At 39.3% G+C, this 18993-nt stretch overlaps 1 protein-coding gene across 1 annotated transcript in view; it reads right to left on the reverse strand.

Annotated features, from left to right (window-relative positions):
• Positions 1–5508: 5508 nt before the first annotated feature.
• Positions 5509–18993, reverse strand: part of PCYT1B (phosphate cytidylyltransferase 1B, choline) — a 160968-nt gene continuing 147483 nt past the window's right edge. The window contains exons 8-10 of the mRNA XM_058185947.1: positions 15613–15755; positions 11539–11727; positions 5509–6780 (exon numbers count right to left, since the gene is read on the reverse strand). Coding sequence (XP_058041930.1) covers positions 6580–6780; positions 11539–11727; positions 15613–15755 — 533 coding nt within the window. The 3' untranslated portion in view covers positions 5509–6579. The remainder of the gene's footprint in view (positions 6781–11538; positions 11728–15612; positions 15756–18993) is intronic.

Consider the following 18993-nt stretch of genomic DNA (forward strand, 5'->3'; position numbering starts at 1 on the left):
TATACAGTACATATACAAGCATGGATAGTTGCTTGTAATTGCTGATAAAATTGCATCTATATGTCATGCATGCCAAACTTCTGTTGATCAAAATATATATATTGTATAGGAAAGGCACATCTGATACCTCAGGTAAATAAAATTGTTGCTGCTATTGTTCTTCTGCTGCTGTTATAGTTATGTTGGCATCCTTTTATGCAGAGGCATAAAAGGCAGCTAAGTAATCCAAAAGGAAAGGATAGTGCTACCTGTGACCTGAGATATAAACTATACACCCCTTCAGTGATTTTCAATCATCACAAGTGATTTATATTTGTAGTTATATGAATGCTTCTTCTTTCTACTGGAATATTTAATTCCCCCCCCTTGCTATTTCCTTCTTTAGAAAGTTCTATAGAGCCACCTAAGGTAAAAGAAAACCTTGATTTAAAATTGAATCTTCCAATTGAGTACTATGATTTTTGAACAGAAGGCTGTCTACTCAAAATTAACCAGAGCAGATTATTAAAAAATGTAGTTATATGTAATGCTACCTGCAAGAAGTATACATTTAAATCTGTCTTAAGTTGGACTCAGACTACTAAATATATGGAAACACTCATATTACATTGTTTTTGGCAATACTACTGAAAACATATGTCACTGCTTTATTTTAGGATGTTGTTTTAAAACTAGCCTACACCCCATTTTTCCTAGTGGTACCCATTCAAGTATGATCCAGTTCTGATACTGCTTAAATTCTTTTAATGCCAGGTAGAAGCAACCACCTAAGTGAGAGACAAATCAATCCACAGGCCTGCCAATTTTGAAAATTAAGAAGCAAAATACAGTCACTGTGTAAGATTGACAGTCATGTGCAGTGATTTACATCTGACAATGTAAGGTGTGTTCATGGTTTCAAGATATAAAGAATAAAGACTTTTGTGGACATCAATCTAACTTGGAAGATGAACAAGATTGGGTTTAGTATTTCATTGAGAACTCTTCAGGAAATACAGGGCAGTAGAGTAGATGGGAACTCTTCGATAGCTACATAAATTACTTAGATGAGGGAAACAGAAGGGGAACTTACCAAATTTGCAGATGATACTGATGTTTGTCCACCATGTTTCGAAGAGGACCTTGACATCTAACAGGTTGTGGGCTGTCCACGATGTGTCCGCAGGTGGCTGGTAAGGCCTATATCAACACAAAATGTTCTGCTACATGTCGGGGAGACGTGTATGGGCACCATTGTTGCAGCTTTTGCAGCTCTGGCTTTGCAGAGTGCTTGCTTCTCTTGTGTATGGTTGTTCTTCTGTCCTCAGATGTCTGGCAGCCTTGGTGGATCAGCATGTGCCATGTCGATCTATCTTGTACCAAGGTTTCCCAGGAGGGGGTGTTGATATCCAGGGACTTGAAGGATGATTTCAATCTTTGTATCACTTCCTTTGTCCCCCATACGATCGCTTTCCTTGAGACAGCTCACCATAGAGGAGCTGTTTAGAGATGCGATGGTCTGGCACAGGGGTGAAATGTAAAATTTGTTACTACTGGTTCTGTAGGTGTGGCTTGGTGGGGGGGGCAATGTGACTGGGTGGGCATGGCCATTTTTTTTTACCTTTAAAAACATTTTTCTACAACCTCTTCAGCCGAAGAGGTTGTAGAAAAAATGCTTTTAAAAGGCTCCTCTGACGATCCTAGCTGAGTTGCCTGATCGTCAGAGGCTTTTCTTTTCTTTTAAAAGTATTTTTTTGCCTTTAAAAGAAAAAGTAGCCTCTGACAATCAGGCAACTCAGCTGGAATTGTCAGAGGAGCCTTTTAAAAGCATTTTTTCTACAACCTCTTTGGCCGAAGAGGTTGTAGAAAAAAATGCTTTTAAAAGGCTCCTCTGGCAATCCCAGCTGAGTTGCTTGATCATCAGAGACTTTTTTTTTACTTTTAAAAGCATTTTTTTGGCCAAAGAAAAATGCTTTTAAAAGTAAAAAAAAAACGTCTGATGATCGCACGGCTCAGCTGGGCATGGGGGGGGAGCAGGGATTTTTGCTACCGGTTCTCCGAACCACCCGTTGCCATCACTACCAGATCAGGTGATCCAGTCCCAACCGGAAGCATTTCACCCCTGGTCTGGCATCTTTGCAACATGGCCTGGCAGCATGTCTAACTTTCATCAGCAGGGTGTGAACTGATGGCAAGCCTGCTCTGGAGAGGACTTCTGTATCTGGTACCTTGTCCTGCCACTGGATCCTCAGAATTCTACAGAGGCAGGTTGTGTGGAAGTGGTTCAATTGCCTAGCATGCCTCCTGTATACAGTGCAGGTCTCACTGGCATACATCGGGGTAGTTAACACTACTGCACAGTAGACTTTGAGCTTTGTAGCAAGCTTCCACAGCGGTCCCACACATTGGTCAGTAGTCTGCCAAATGCAGAGCTTGCCTTGGCAATTCTGCAGTTGACCTCAATGTCAATTGTCACTACACGGGAGAGGGTGCTGCCAAGGTATGTAAATTGGTCCACAGCTTGCAGCTTTTGTCTCTTCACTGTGATGGTGGGCTCTTGGGGTTGGGCTTTCAGAGCTGGCTGATGCATCACCTCAGTCTTCTTTATGTTGATGAGGAGGCCGAAGTTGTTGCATGCTGCTGCAAATTTGTCCACATTAGCTTGCATTTCCTGCTCTGATCCAGCATACGGGGCACAGTCATCAGCAAAGAGGAGGTCATCTAGCACAGTCTCCTTTATCTTGGTGACAGCCTAGAGTCTTCATAGGTTGAACAGTTTCCCATCGGTCCTGTATCTCAGGTTAACTCCCAAGGAACTGTTCTGGAAGGTGTCTGACAGCATGGCTGAAAACATGCTGAACAAGGTTGGTGCCAACATGCACCCTTGCTTGACGCCATTTGTAACAGGAAAGGCCTCTGAAGTTTCTCCAGCATCCAGAACATGAGCCGTCATACCATCGTGGAACTGACATACCATCAGGATGAATCTATCAAGGCACCCAAACTTTGACATGAGGCGCCACAAACCTTCGCGACTGACAGTATCAAAAGCCTTAGTGAGATCCACGAAGGTGGTGTACAATTCACGATTCTTCTCTTGACACTTCTTTTGGAGTTGTTGGGCTGCGAAGATCATGTCCACAGTGCCATGCTCTTTGTGGAAACTGCACTGTGTCTTGGATAATAAATCCTGTTTCAGGTGGTCAGTCAGGTGGTTCAGCAACACTTGTGCAATGATCTTGCCTGTGATGGAAAGCAGTGATATTCCTCTATGATTATCACAGACTTGTCAATTCCCTTTCCTGTTGTAGAGGGGTATGATGGACGCATCTTTCAGTTCCTGAGGAATGGATCCTTGATTCCAGAAAGACTGGAACAGCTGAGTTTGTTTGTTGACAAGCACTGCACTGCCATCCTTATAGACCTCCACTGGGATCGCATCAGATTCTGGGGCCTTGTCACTGGACAGCTTGCTGATGCCTGTAGGGTTTCAGTCTTTGATGGTGGGGCATCCAGGCTGTGGTTATTATCCACCTGGGGCATTCTGTCGATCACCTCATTTTTGATGGAAGATGGGTTGGTTCAGTATGGATTCGAAGTGCTCAACCCATCACTGTAGAATCAGAGTCTTCTCAATGATGAGAGTTGCACCATATAAGTCCAGTAGGGGGGAGCTCCCTGAGGGCTGAGGTCCGTACAAGGATCTGAGGGCTTCGTAGAACCATTTTGCATTGTTTCTATGAGCAAACTTCTGAATTTCATCTGCTTTGGTACTCAACCAGGAGTCCTGCATCTTGCAAAGCTTGCTCTGTATGGTCCTGCAAGTGTTGTTGAAGGCATTATTCCGACAACCAATTAAATATGAGCCAACAGTGTGCACTGGCAGCCAAAAAAGCCAATGCAATTCTAACCTGCTTTAACAGAGGGATACAATCAAGATCAAGTGAGGTACTAATACCACTCTATAAAGCCTTAGTAAGACTACATCTAGAATACTGCATCCAGTTTTGGTCACCACACTATAAAAAAGTTGAGATGCTAGAAAGAGTGCAGAGGAGAGCAACCAAGATGATTTTTTAAAATTTGAATTTATATCCCGCCCTTCTCCGAAGACTCAGGGCGGCTTACATTGTGCTAAGCAATAGTCTCATCCATTTGTATATTATATACAAAGTCAATTTTTATTGCCCCCAACAATCTGGGTCCTCATTTTACCTACCTTATAAAGGATGGAAGGCTGAGTCATTAGGGACACTGGTGATTAGGGGACTGGAGGCTAAAACATATGAAGAACAGTTACAGGAACTGGGCATGGCCAGTCTAGTGAAGAGAAGAACCAGGGGAGACATGATAGCAATGTTCCAATATTTGAGGAACTGCTACAGAGAGGAGAGGATCAAGCTATTTTCCAAAGCACCTGAAGGTCAGGTAAGGAATAATGGATGGAACTGAACAAGGAGAGATTCAACCTAGAAATAAGGAGAAATTTTGCTTACAGAACAATCAACCAATGGAACAGTTTGCCTTCAAAAGTTGTGGGAGCTTCATCACTAGAAGCTTTCAAGAAGAGACTGGACTGCCATCTGTCAAAAATGGTGTAGGGTCTGCTGGACAGGAGGCTGGACTAGATCACTTACAAGGTACGTTCCAACTCTGTTAATCTGTATCTGTAACTCAAATATTTCAGAAGAAGGTGAGGGCAATCCACATTGTATTTTTTGGGGAAAAAAGGTAGTTTCCATGCAGGCATGGGAATCAGTTTGATTTGAAGGGCACTTTAATAGCTATAACTAGTGGGCTTTATTAAGCTTGATAAGCATAAATTAGGCAGGTCTGCTATAATACCACAAATCATTTCTTTCACTTGGTAATCTTAATTGTCATTTAAAAAATTGAAAAGCTGATGGGAGACATTTCAACTGTTAGTTGATCAGTAAGAACTATTTTTTATAGAAGATTGTAAAACACAATAGGGCTATCAAAGAGATCCAGTTCCCTTGCAAAAAAGACAATAGGCTGTATAAGGAGTATTCTGAAGTTCCAATCACTTCCTAAGTGTTATTTTGCAAGTAAATTTCTCATGTCTGCTTTTGAATATTAATAGTAGATGTGATGCCAGTGACATAGGCTACTAAAAAGGATCTGATTACTTTCAATGTTTAGTTATATGCTGCATATGTGTGTTTCTAAACAAGTTTTCCCCAATGCACCCTCAGATATGTTAAAGGTTATGGGAAATTGTCCAACATATCTAAAAGACACTAAGTTGGGAAAGGCTGTTCTAGAGCAGGGTCCCCAACCTGTGGACTGGCAAGCACATACATGCACACATGCATCCTCACTTGCACGAGCAGCGGGTCAGCGTGCACACTCTGTTTAAGTGAGCAGCAGATGCATAGGCACCTTGCTTGTGCAAATGGAGCTGTGCAAGCTTGCCGGCGATTTGCACGGTGCAATCCCTTCCCCCTCACGCCAGTTTGCAAAGTTGGAAATGTTGGGGAACTCTGTTCTAGAATATATAACAGCATATAACAACAAAAAAATGTTTTATTAGGTCCATATGCAGAAAACAAAGCTGCGCTTGTAATTGCTAAAAAGTTGACTACTAAAATCTAATACGATATTTTGACAATAAAAAATCAGTTATCTAATGCTTTGCTTCTATAGAAAAATTACACATGGATTCTCAATGGAATTACATACATATTACCAAACATTTTACCAAAATGGGACAGCACTCATGCCACCCTTGATTTCTTCCAGGTTTATTATCTGAAATAATAAATGGTAAGCATTATCCACTTGGGTTCTTCTCCCTGTAATAATATGTTATATGGAAAAATTGTTTTAAATGATATAGTGTGTGATATAAACATTAATGAATGAATTGAACCATGCTCTGTGAGTTAATTTACCAAATTCACCAGATATAAAATCATATTGAATAATAATTGTAAAAGAAAAAAAATAGCTTTGGAGGACAGATAGTAATAAAACTGAACCCACCAATTTTTCACATTAAATAACTTTCTCTGGTGTGTACAAAAGCCTGCTCAATAAGCAATATTAATTAAATTCAGTAGAACTATATTGTGTCCACTGTGAAAGACAGCTTAATTCTAATGGCATGATTTTATTTGAGTGTTTTCTGGCACTGTAGGAGCTTCTGCTGTTTCTAGACAGTACTTCATTTTATTCTTGTGAGATCCAACATTTTAGTAGAGTGCAGTATTATTCAAATTTAAATGTGCCTTCTCTAACCAAAAAGAATCCTTCTTAACATTATTTGCCAAATTAACCTTTCAACAAACAATCTTCACAACAGAGCAATAGCTTTAAGCAGCAAAAGCTGCAATAGCATAAAAAGTATTCATAACTGTTGGGAAATAATGGCAAGTTTTTACATATTCTGTCATTATATGTGACTTTTTTGACAGACTGTCCTTTGGCAAGTACTACTTTACAGTTGAGATCTTCCAATAATCTGAATAACTTTCTTTTTCAGAAACATCTCATGCATCATTTTCTTTCTTCTAGTTTGAGCTGTATGGTAAGCCGTTGGTATATTTCTTCTTTCTTGTATTACAAATTTTCCCTTTTTTACTTCTCATCCTCATCACCTTCACTCATGCTGCTAATAGATGCTGAGGCAACCTGTGGGGAGGAAGGCGGTGAAGCCTTTCTGAAGAGCCAAGGGGAAGGAGGAGATGGGGAACGTCCCCGTGTTGGACTGCTTGTGGGACTTTGCCTTGGAGATAAGGCTTGAAGCATGCGCCCACTCCTCTCTTGAAACATCTGCTTCTGGAAACAAAGAAATGTGGACATGTATGTATACGGTAATAGATACATCAGCTCACTCTCTTAATTCTGTTTTTGCCCAATAATCTTTTTAATTTTATGTCTGGATGTTTTTATGGATGAGTGAGATGTCTTTCCCCAAAAAATTGATGTAGCCAAAGTACATGCAAGGTAGGAGCAGGGCAGGGATGGGTTCTAAATTATTTTACTACTGGTTCTGTGGGCGTGGCTTGTTTGGTGGGTGTGGCTTGGTGGTCATGTGACTGGGTGGGTGTGGCCAACTTGATGTCACTCACGTCAAAGGTTAGGGTGCTTGGCCTCTCCTCGCCTCAAAGGTCTCAACGAGATACAATTTCCCTGTCTATTTATATATGCCATATATGTACATACATATTACATAGTATAGAGTGTGTATAGGCACACAAAAAGATATACTATCTACTATATATATATATACTGTATGTGTATGTACACACACACACCTCTTCTAAAACTATACACATTCAACCTCACTTACATTTGGAAAAAAACACCCAGAGTCCACTTTCTGCCACACATTTAACAATAACTTCTGTACATTTAGAACATTACACACACCTTCAGATGTTCTTCCCTAATTTACACATGACTGTTAGAGCCAGAAGAGACCATGGATTGAGTAAAATGTGGTGAAACTCACTTAATAATGCTCTTGCTTAGCAACCAAAATTTTGGACTCAATTCTGGTCATACGTCAAGGACTATCTCTGCCTTCCTCTGCATGGCAGCCTTGTCCTAGTAGACTCCTTCTCCTTTCTGGAAAATTTCCTCTCTGTTAGAGGCACCAAAATAATCCAGACTATGCAAGGTTTCCTGCTGGAGCAGGGGGTTGGACTAGATGGCCTCCTAGATGGCCTCTAAGGTCCCTTCCAGCCCTAGATTGCTGTCCTGTTTCAAAGTGTCTTCTGAAGCCACGTCTAGTGCCAGGGTTTGTGGTCCTTCCTTCCTCTTCTCTCTCTCTCTCTCTCTCTCTCCCCTTCCTTCCTCTTTCTTTCTCTTTTTCTTCTTCTTCTTCTTCTTCTTCTTCTTCTTCTTCTTTCTCTCTCTCTCCTTCCTTCTTTCTTTCTTTGTCTCTCTCTCTCTCTCTCTCTTTCTTCTTCTTCTTCTTCTTCTTCTTCTTCTTCTTCTTTCTTTCTTTCTCTCTCTCTCTCTCTCTCTCTCTCTCGCTTCCCTTCCTCCTGAAAGGCCAGCAAAACCCACCACTTTGCTCCTAAAGTGGTCTAGGGCAGGGGTCTCCAATCTTGGCAACTTTTAGTCTTGTGGACTTCAACTCCCAGAGTTCCTCAGCCAGCAAAGCTGGCTCTCTCTCTCCCATGTCATTTCTCAGTCTGAGCAACAAAGCCAGACACCCCGCCCCCGACCGTTGGTTTCCACAGCCCTCTGGGTCATTTGATTCAGCCAACAGCCCCTCTGACTGCCGCTGTGCCCCACTCCCTGGAATTTCACCCGAGAGCCAAGCATCGGGGAACGCAGTCCCATTCCCCACCAGAGAAAAGAAAGAAAGAAAGAAAGAAAGGCAGACCTTAGTCCAGCACCCCCGCAGCACACAAGCATGGACAAATAACCTCAGGAAGGGAGCAGGTGTACTAAGGGCTCCCACAAAAAATCGCTGGAGCCTGTCAGGAGAAGGAAGGACAGGCAGGAGGGCACTGGGGGGGAGGGCGCTGTCCGGCCAGGTCAAGTGCAGGACCAGGTATTAAAGGAGGAACCATCTGCAGTTGGAACAGGATCGCAGGGGGGGACCAAATCCCACCCCACCACGCTTCCCTTTTACTGTTAATGCACCCCGCTTCCCTCACCAAACTTCGGGAGGCGGTGTCCACCGTGCCGCAAAGCCCTCGAAGCGGCTGCAGGAGGGGGAAAAGACAAAAAAAGCCTCGGCCTGTGAAACCTCTCGAAGGAGGCCTCCGTGTGTGTGTGTGTTTGGCGGCGCTGAAGGGAGCCACACAAAGGGAGCCCGCTGGGTAACCACGCCGGCTGCAATCGGCCCCTTGTCTTCCACTGCCAATAGAAGTAGGAGAGGAAAAGTCAGTTGCTTTGCCGAGCATTTCTCCGTGTTTCCATCTCAAGTCAGCAGACCACATTGGAAACACGGAGAAACGCTCGGTGAAGCAACTGCCTTTTCCTCTCCGACTTCTGTTGGCAAAGAGAAGGAAGAGGCAGAGGTGGGGGCAGCAGCGGAAGGCAAGGGGCCAATCGCAGCTGGCATTGTTACCAGTGGGGTCCCTTTGCGTGGCTCCCTTCAGCGCCGCCAAACACACACACATGGAGGCCTCCTTCGAGAGGCTTCTGAGGCCGAGGCTTTTCTTTTCTTTTCCCCCTCCTGCAGCCGCTTTGAGGGCTTTGCGGCGCGGAGGACACCGCCTCCCGAGATTTGGGGAGAGAAGTGGGGCACGTTAAAGGTAAAAGGGAAGTGGGGTGGGTGGCAGGTTGGCCTTGGGGACACGTGGAAGGCAGAGAAGCATGGCTACGGGCTTTGGGGAAGGGAGAAAGGGAGGCAGGCTGGGATGGTGGGGGAAGGCAGGGCCAGCTAGGTAGGCTGTGACTCGCAGGCTTACCTGGCAGGCAGATCAGGGCTACTCGGTTGGGGCGCAGTGCTTCAGGCAGGCAAGCTGCAAGCAAGGACCCACACAGTGTAAGTGAAGAGTGACTGGGTGGAGGGGGTGGGGCTAGCAAGTGTCGGGCAGTTAGGCCGAGTGAGCAGAACCGGTTCGGGGGTGCGGCCAGCCAGCAATTACTAGCGGTTTTGCGAACCAGCCCAAATTACCGCTACCGGCCCTCCCGAACTGGTGAGAACCAGTAGCAACCCACCACTGGAACAGGGGTGAAATCCAGCAGGTTCTGACACGTTCTGGAGATCCGGTAGTGGAAATTTTGAGTAGTTCGGAGAACCAGCAAATACCACCTCTGCCTGGCCCCAGAGTGGGGTGAGAATGGAGATTTTGCAATGTCCTTCCCGCAGGAGTGGGGAGGAAATGGGGATTTTGCAGTATCCTTCCCCTGGAGTGGGGTGGGAATTTTTTTTTTAATTTGAATTTATATCCCGCCCTTCTCCGAAGACTCAGGGCGGCTTACACTGTGTTAAGCAATAGTCTTCATCCTTTTTGTATATTATATACAAAGTCAACTTATTGCCCCCAACAATCTGGGTCCTCATTTTACCTACCTTATAAAGGATGGAAGGCTGAGTCGACCTTGGGCCTGGTGGGACTTGAACTTGCAGTAATTGCAAGCAGCTGTGTTAATAACAGACTTAGTCAGTTGAGCCACCAGAGGCCTTGGTGTGGAGATTTTGCAGTATCCTTCCCCTGCCACACCACCAAGCCACACTCACTGAGCCACACCACGCCCACCAAGCCACACCCACAGAACCGGTAGTAAAAAATTTGAATTTTACCACTGGGTAGGAGGGATTTCAAAGGGCAATGAAGTGGCAGAGAGAAGGAAAGAGTCACAAGTGAGCTTGGAGCACTGTTCCTACGTTATTTGAGTGCCTTGCAGTGTTTCTAAGAAGGGGAAAAATAAAACATCAAGCAAAAAATTTCCTTTATCACAATGTGATGAGGCTTAACAAGGGTTAGTTTTTATATTATTTCTAGATGCTACTAAATTCTTGGGGAAACGAGGATTTTTAGGTAGGAAAACAGTGGTTTTTTAAAAAATAAAAAATAATGAAAAAGATAAAAAACCTAATCATTATGAACCAGAATTGTGAATAAGCACAATTAAGATTAGTTTCATGCATCCTTCCTATGCAAGTCCACAAACTTTTTTTAAAAAAATTAAAAAGTATAAATCCAACCAAAATAATGCAATATAGAGCATTGCCTATTTTATTCACAAGAAATATATTTTATGAAGCTTTTCATGCCAACACCAATTATTGTTGTGCAGAGCAATTGAACTTCCTACTCCTTAAGAAAAGAAGTAAGATTAAACTGTAATGGATTGATTTATCCATTTTTAATACCTTATATATTCCTATTTCAATCTGCTTGAAAGTGAATAAGAGTTTAAATATATTTTTTCTTGTTATGATAATAGCATATTAATATATGCACATGTATGAATTGAGACATGAATTAATTTTCTATATTTAATGTCAGCATTGAAAGCAATGTTTGAAAAGAAAAAATAACAATATTGATAGATTTAATTTGCCCCACAGTAATATCATTTTTCTAGAACAATGCTATCTCAAGTTGTACACTTAAGCTGATTATTTTATGTGGCCTCTAACTACAAAGGCTTTCATGCACATATTAAACTTTAATAGGTACTGCCATGCTGAATTGTAGGGGAAAAAAAACAAAAGATCTTTTCACTGAAGATGGTTTACCAATACAGTTATTATGAAATCAAATCCATTATATGCCTTATCCATTATCCATTATATGCATATATCCATTAAAATCAATATTACTGATTACTACTGTATATAACAGAGTACTTTTTTTAGCATGTATCATGCTTTTCATTACAAACTGAGGTAAGAAATCATACATTACTACTTAATAATACACCTTGCATGAGAATGGCCTCAGATTTAATCCCTGAGTTTAAGAGAGTTTGTTCAACCTAATTTTGAATCATGACTGTTGTTGTATTGTTATATTACTTTGAGTAGATAAAGCATGCTTTATTTCTTCAAGATATTTGGTACAAGATTACTCATCAATAATTTATAAATTATATGTATGTGTGGAAAAAAATAATAAATACCCAAGCTCCATCTGGTCCAAATAGTTCTAAGAAGTTTCCAATAAACTCCCTAGACTTTTCTTCCCATTTCTGAATGAGATCATGGCTTTTTTCTTCAACTCTATTCACAAATTCTTTAGATCTTTCTTCCACATTCTTCACTTTTTCTTTCATCTTGTCTACCTGATTTTGAAAACGATATTTCTTTTCCTAATAAAAAATAAAATAAAGGTAACATGAGACATGAAGAAATTTGGTCACTATATACTGAAGTTCATATGAGTAACATCATATTAAATATTTACATAAACATCTTTGAGTATTAAAGATAGCAAAAATCACACCTTAAGAAATAGAAATAAAATGTAGTTTCTATGAAAAAAGCATTGAATAGATGAAATCAATATAGTATGTGGTTTTTGGGATGACAGATAGGGAGCTCATTAACTCATACAGAAAGATGGTACCTGACAAAGGTATTTCCTGAAAGGAATATTTTAATTGTCACATAACCTGCTTTTTTCAGGAGTCTGGGAAATGCAATGCTTTCTCCAGACTAATGGATATATGTGCATGTTTCTTTTCTTTTTTTTCTTGTGGATCAAACAGATTGCAAAATAGATTTGCTAATTTGGTATTTAATGTAAATTTAATACCAAATTTAATATGTATTTAATATGTACATTATATATAATGTACACCCAACAGAAAAAGCAAGATACTTAGCAGAATATTGATATGTGTGTTCATAGTTCTAGAACTTCTCAAATTGAGCTTTTGGGCAGAAAGTCTACCTTCTGGAAATACCAGTCACGCTCACTAAATCCGTTACTTCCCAGACCATCACTGTGCCACAGGTAATATGGCATGTATATCATAGAAGAATTAGAGATCATGTGAATATACAGATGACCACTTGAAAAAATGTTAGCTGCTCTACACATTGTAGGAGAACTGTATTAGTCTATGGTGGGCAAAAAAAACCCAGGAGGAGTCTGTCAGCACCTTTTCTGACAACTAAATTTTATTAAAAGGCACAAATTTAACAAATTGTATTAGTCAGAAAAGGTGCTAACAGACTTCTCCTGGTTTTTATGGTACCTGGTATGGTAACCAAAAAAATATGGTTTTTATTCTCTGCATTTATTTACTTATTTAGTGTATGACATAATATACATGGACATTCATATATATTAACATGTCATCTAACATGAAAACACAGTAAAAAATGAATGTTAAACAAATCTATATTCAGATACCAATGTCTAGGCCATCAAACCATTGAAGCACAGCATCATTTACGATATCTGAAAGGAATCAAACTGGACCAGTATATGCCCTCAATTTTCAGCTAGTCATGAGGTGATCTATAGTTTTATGTGAGACCCCCACAGTCACATTGAGGGGAGAATACATTTATACAATGAATATCAGCAGATGCTGTGTGAGGTGCAAATCCTATTCTCTGCAACTTTTGTGCAACACCCATTTGGAAGATGTTAGTTTACCTTAAGGACATATGAGCTGGATACTATTATATAAATATGAATAAGGTAATGTGGATAAAGGGGCCAACCAATGTAATCTAGATGTTACTGTTTCAAAAATTCAGAGTAACTAATATAAGTAGACTCACATCAAGAAGAAAGCACATCTGATTATACAGTATATGCATAAGTGGTCAATGCTCATGATTAAAAAACATAAAGAGGAAGCACTATATCTGACCTGTATGAAAACTATACATTATTTTTAGAGTAAATGTAGTATGACTTGTCCATATGTATTAAACGTTGGGAAAATTAAATTTAAAAACACAAAGTTCATTGGAACACCTCATGGAGGAAACAAAGTGTCAGAAAGCCCAGTTTTGTGGCCAAATACAAAGGGAGACTAGAGTTCAGAAAGTGTTGGGAAAGTGCCAATCAAGCTGAATAGAGGGTCAAGTACCAATAAAGGAGAATATTTGTAGCTCAGGGTTGAAATGAGGAGTCCTTGGTGCTCTATGAGCTTGCTTGTTTTCTTGCAGAGGTTTCATTACCCTAACTAGGTAACATCATCAGTGCAAGTTAAGGGGTGCTGTTTGCTGTCAGTTTCTGGTGACTTGTCTGTCTATGTGTTTGGGGGCGGTCTTAGGGATTCTTTGGTTCGGCTGTTTAAGTGCTCTTTGGCAGTTTCTTGATTGGGGTGTTGTTTACTTAATTATTGGTCTGAAGTTAATCTCGGAGTTAATCTATGGTGATCTGGTTGCTGATTACTGGTGGAGAGGTGCTGGAGTCTTTTTGTTCTCTTTTATCACTATAAATGCTGTTAATGTCTATGTGTTTGTTGATAGCTGATTTGTCAGAGTGCTAGGTTTCTAGAAATTCCCTAGCATTTTTTGATTTGGCTTGGTGTAGAATTGTCACATTTTACCAATTGAAATTATAGTTAAATCTGTCTATATGTTGTGAAATTAAATAATTTTCGCCATGTCTTCTGGCTACCAGTTGGTGTTCATGGATGCTTTCTGCCAGTCTTCTGCCTGTTTGTCCTACATAGTAGTTGTTGCAATTCTTACATTGTACGTTGTAGAATGTAGATGATTCCCTTTTTTTTCTTCTGGGATTGCTGGGTCTTTTGGTTTGCATAAGATGTTTTGAAGGGCTTTGGTTGACTTGTGTGCTACGCCGATTCCATATGGTATAGTAGTCTGTTAGTGGTTTCTGAGGTATTTTGAGAAGCTCAAGTGAAGGCCTAGGTTGAAGTCCTTTTGCGACTACATGCTGCATAAGCTTGATCTCCCCCAAAAGCCATGAAGCTTTATCTGGTCATTCTCAGGGGAAAGCAAGTGGTCTGGTGAGATTCTTGTAACAAGTGATAGACAATAAAGTTGCTGACTTTTACTATTCATTAGAGGCTCTGATTGCTTGCATCTGATATAAAGTTTGGAAGTTGGATAAGGCTATTTTTAAAAAATCTAATGAGTTATTTGGGTTAGGGGGTGGAGTGGTAAAATAATATTCACTTGCATACTAAGTGTTGGAAGAAATATCCATCTGGGTTCAGTTCCAAGTGGGGACAAAGACACTGGAAACATGGAGACTGCTTGGAAAGATGGTTTAATGGTGGTCACATGTTCAAGGCATTGGGTGAAGAACCAGAGAGGAAAGGAGAAGAAGAGAAGAAGAGGGGAGCAGGGTCGAAGGGGAGAAGGGATGCTGAGTGCCTGAGTTTATACTCTCTGTAGGGCCCCACCTTGGTGTTTCCTGTTCCTGTATAAGAAATGTACCCTGATTTGTTGTCAAACTCCCAGGTGGTCTAGGGGTCTTAGCTAAGGTTGTAGGTTGTCTCTCAAGCTTGCTTGAGCCTTGCCATGTGGTGAGTTTCTGTTGCTAGATGAGTCCTATTGTGTTGCAAATGACGGTCCATTGACAAAGGTGGGGGGATTGAGTGAGCTTGGCTGAAGCCTTAATTGCCCATTGACAAAGGTGGTGGGGGAGTGAGTTTCTGTCTCTGACCCATTGACAAAGGGGGGTGGGGAGGCAGGAAGCTGCTTTCTTTAAAACAGGTTTCTCCATTTCTTATCCAGGGTAATATAATCTTCTGCCCTTTTTAATATTTTCTAAAATATTTCATTCTTCTAGGAGAGGAGTGAGTGCTAACTTCCTACATAAGAAAACTAAGAAATCATCAGGTCTATGATATGGGTCTAAAATGAAAGCTAAATAAAGCTTCAGTAAAAGTAAATTAAAAAAGAAAATGTGCAAATTATCTAACAATATTTGACAGTAAAGGCTGCATATGTATCTTGCATGTGAAATAACTACAGTTTTTTTGTCATGACCTTAAGAATAATATAACTTATTTGTATATGCGCCTTCAAACAACAAACATTAAATAATAAAGAATTTTAGAACAGAAAATGGAGAATTTTTAACAATTTTAAAATCTCAAATTTAATTAATTATGGTAAAGAGATTATGTTAATTTAAGTTTTAAAATATGCTTAGAGAAACAAACAAACTTCACTATCTTCCTAGCCATGCCACAATCATTGCATAATCAATTTCATTATTTCAAGTACAATGTAACTGGAATGATAAATGCGCTTACATTTATAAAGCTGACATTCAGCTCTTTTGCAGTATATCCTCTTTGTAAGTTGCGACGGGCATAGACATCATAATCACGTACAATTCTAGTGATAATATCTGAAGTTGAGATGCCTTCAGTTCTCTGAGTTGGTACAAACATACCTTTTGAAAGGAGAAAAAGAACTATGATAAAATCTCCAGCTTTCATATGATTAATTATTTGAAAATGCTTGATGCCTTTGTCTCCTCTCACTTGAGTTAGTGAAAAACACTTTACATGGGACTATCCTTGAAGAGAATGTAACTTCACTTTTGGCATTTAGAAAGTCTGTACTGAAAGGGCCTGAGGCTGAAGTGATATGATTGATCCCATTTCAAAGGGAAAGGGTTTAGATTATTGATTGTGATTTATTTATGTCCTATACTTGTGATTTTATGGAGTTACATCTATTTTTTTTATCCTTCTTAATCTGAGTTATAGAAGTGGGAATTGTACCTGGCTCATAAATGATTCTGACTGAACCGTTCTAGAAGCTCGGTAAAGTAATACTAAACCAATAATTTAGTGTCTAATTATTGCATAGGCAGACCCTCAGAAAATGACAGAAAAGTTGCATATATATTCTAGATATTGTGAGTAGAATTTTATCTCTTTAAATTATTTTATAGCAGAACTGAGTCAGACTAAATTATTTCTCTAAATAGGAAAAATATGAATTGATAGATATATTTGATGCCAAGTTTATGATTGGAATGTTGCTTCAGGAAATAATAAAATGTCAAAGTGTCAACTCGTAAAGCATTCCTGGCCTGCTCTTGAGTTGCCATAAGCAGGAGTGGGGAAAACTGACAGAGCAACATGGCAGCAACCAGAAGAACATTCCATGCATACCTTTCTCAAGGCTACAGCCTAGGTTACCAGACCCAGCCGGAGAGGCGTGTTCTCTACAGCCTGCGAAAGTGCACCATTGGAAAATGTAATTTATGACACACCCTGGGAAGATGGGGGAAACAGGGTCATAGTTGGGACGTAAATTACATGGCTGACTCCACTTGAGTATATGCTGACATGTTATATGCTGACATGTTACTCCTAATAAATAACTGGATTTCTTTTGAAACTTGACTCAAGGCTCATGAATTAATTAGGGCAGTCATTGGAAACCTGACACAAAGATGAAATTGAACAATAATCGGAGACTTCCGCTGGCAACGCAGGCTTCGCGGACGTTCCCTTGGGATCGTCTGCCCTGGGTTTCGTCAAACCGTCCCTGACAGCGTACATGGGCTGTCAAACGGTTTGTGATTCCCTCCCCCGGATGAAGGGGGAGGGAAGAGTGGTCAGGATTTGGGTAGAGCTCCCCGGGATCCCCAGGAATTTAACCAGGGGATCGAAGGGTGAGAGCTCCCCTATAGCCTGACGAAGCTCCGTGCCCAGGGTGCTTCTGTTTACACAGAACGAGAAGCCGCGACCATCTCTGTGTCAAGATTTATTCCTAAAAGAGAATTCAACACAGACAGAACAGAGCAGGAGGACTAGCAAGAATTTGCAAGTAATAAATCTTAACTTCAGCTCATAAATAGCTTTCCTTTGAACTAACTTTCAACTTGAGTGGATTTAAAATGGCGTTTGCAATAAACAAAGGAAAACGAAACTATAAAGAAGAAGAATATAACAAGCTACTTTTACAAGAACTGTTAATAATTTTTTTCTCCTTTTACCTTTTCTTTATCACAATGTTTAAGAAGAAAAGCTTATTGAAATTTTTCTTCTCTCTTTTGGTAGATTTTACAGTTTATGAATGGCTCTTAAGCAAACAGAACTAACTATTAAAATCTTGCAAACTTTTTCATTTTAAATACGGAAACTTTTATTTTTTATTTTTTATTTTTTTTTTAATAGAGAATTTGCAAGTAATAAATTTTAACTTCAGCTCTTAAATAGCTTTCCTTTGAACTAACTTTCAACTTGAGTGGATTTAAAATGGCGTTTGCAATATACAAAGGAAAGCGAAGCTATAAAGAAGAAGAGCATAACAAGCTACTTTTTAAAATGAAATGAACAAGAACTGTTAATGATTTTTTTCTCTTTTTTCCTTTTTCTTTATCACAATGTTTAAGAAGAAAAGTTTATTGAAATTTTTCTTTTTCTTTTTTGGTAGATTTTACAGTTTATGAATGGCTCTTAAGCAAACAGAACTAACTATTAAAATCTTGCAAACTTCTTTATTTTAAATATGGATCTTTTTTTTTTAATTCTCTTTTTTTTTTTTAATAGGAACTTTTGGAGGCTTATCTTTTCTTAATAAGTTTTTAAACAAGAGATTTTTACACCAATATATTAAGGATTGGAAAGTCTTTATTGTTAGATGTTAAGCTGATTGGGTGAGCAGATGGAGGAGAATGTGTAAGGAAATGTGTAAGGAAATGTGTAAGATAGAAGACAAGGGGAAGGAGAATGCTTAAGGTGATTTTGATGGTATTTTCTTTTTTTAATATATATACATAGGGTTTAATTTTTATAACTGACTTATTTTGGGTATATCACTATTTGATATATGTGAGGTATAAAGGAATGGGAAGATGGAATATTGTTTAACTTTTGGAGGACAGATAGAAAAATTTATGGATGTAATGTTGGTATTTGGTTAAATAGAATTTAATTGTTATAATTGATATATTTTGGATATAAGTTATAATTTTAATAATGTTATTTGTTAGATGTAAGGTAAATTGAAGAAATATTAATATTTGTAATGTTATTTGATTTATGTAAGTGATATTTTTGGAGATTGAAAATGTGTAAGGAAATGTGTAAGATAGAAGACAAGGGGAAGGAGAATGTTTAAGATGTGATTTTGATGGTATCTTTTTATATATATATATATATAGGGTTTAATTGTAAGGTAAATTGAAGAAATATTAATATTAGCAATGTTATTTGATTTAGGTAAGTGATATTAAAGATATGAGAAGATAGAATATTCTTTACTTTTGGAGATTGGATAAAAATTTAAGAATTTAAGCTGGAAATATGAATTATGTTTGGGACACTGTTAAGGAAGAAAGGTATATTATAGAAGAATTTTTGATGAATACTGGAAGATGGAATATCGTTTTGGTCTTGATCGATGAAGATTGGATATATATTTGGTCTTAATTGATGAAGATATTTTATTGATGAACTGAAAATACTAACTTAATTGGAAGATTCTGAAGATTTTAGGAGTGGAATGGACTGATATATAATGGACTGGAAGAAGAATGTTTTTTGTTTTGGAAGGGAGTTAAGGTCTTGACTTATGTTGTATTTTAATTTATGATTGTTAATTTTATACCCTGTACTTTGTTCTGGGAAGTCTCGGGGTGGGAGGGGAGGGGAGGGGAGATGAAGGATCAA

Source organism: Ahaetulla prasina, chromosome 5, assembly GCF_028640845.1.
Source record: "Ahaetulla prasina isolate Xishuangbanna chromosome 5, ASM2864084v1, whole genome shotgun sequence".
Lineage (NCBI taxonomy): Eukaryota > Metazoa > Chordata > Lepidosauria > Squamata > Colubridae > Ahaetulla > Ahaetulla prasina.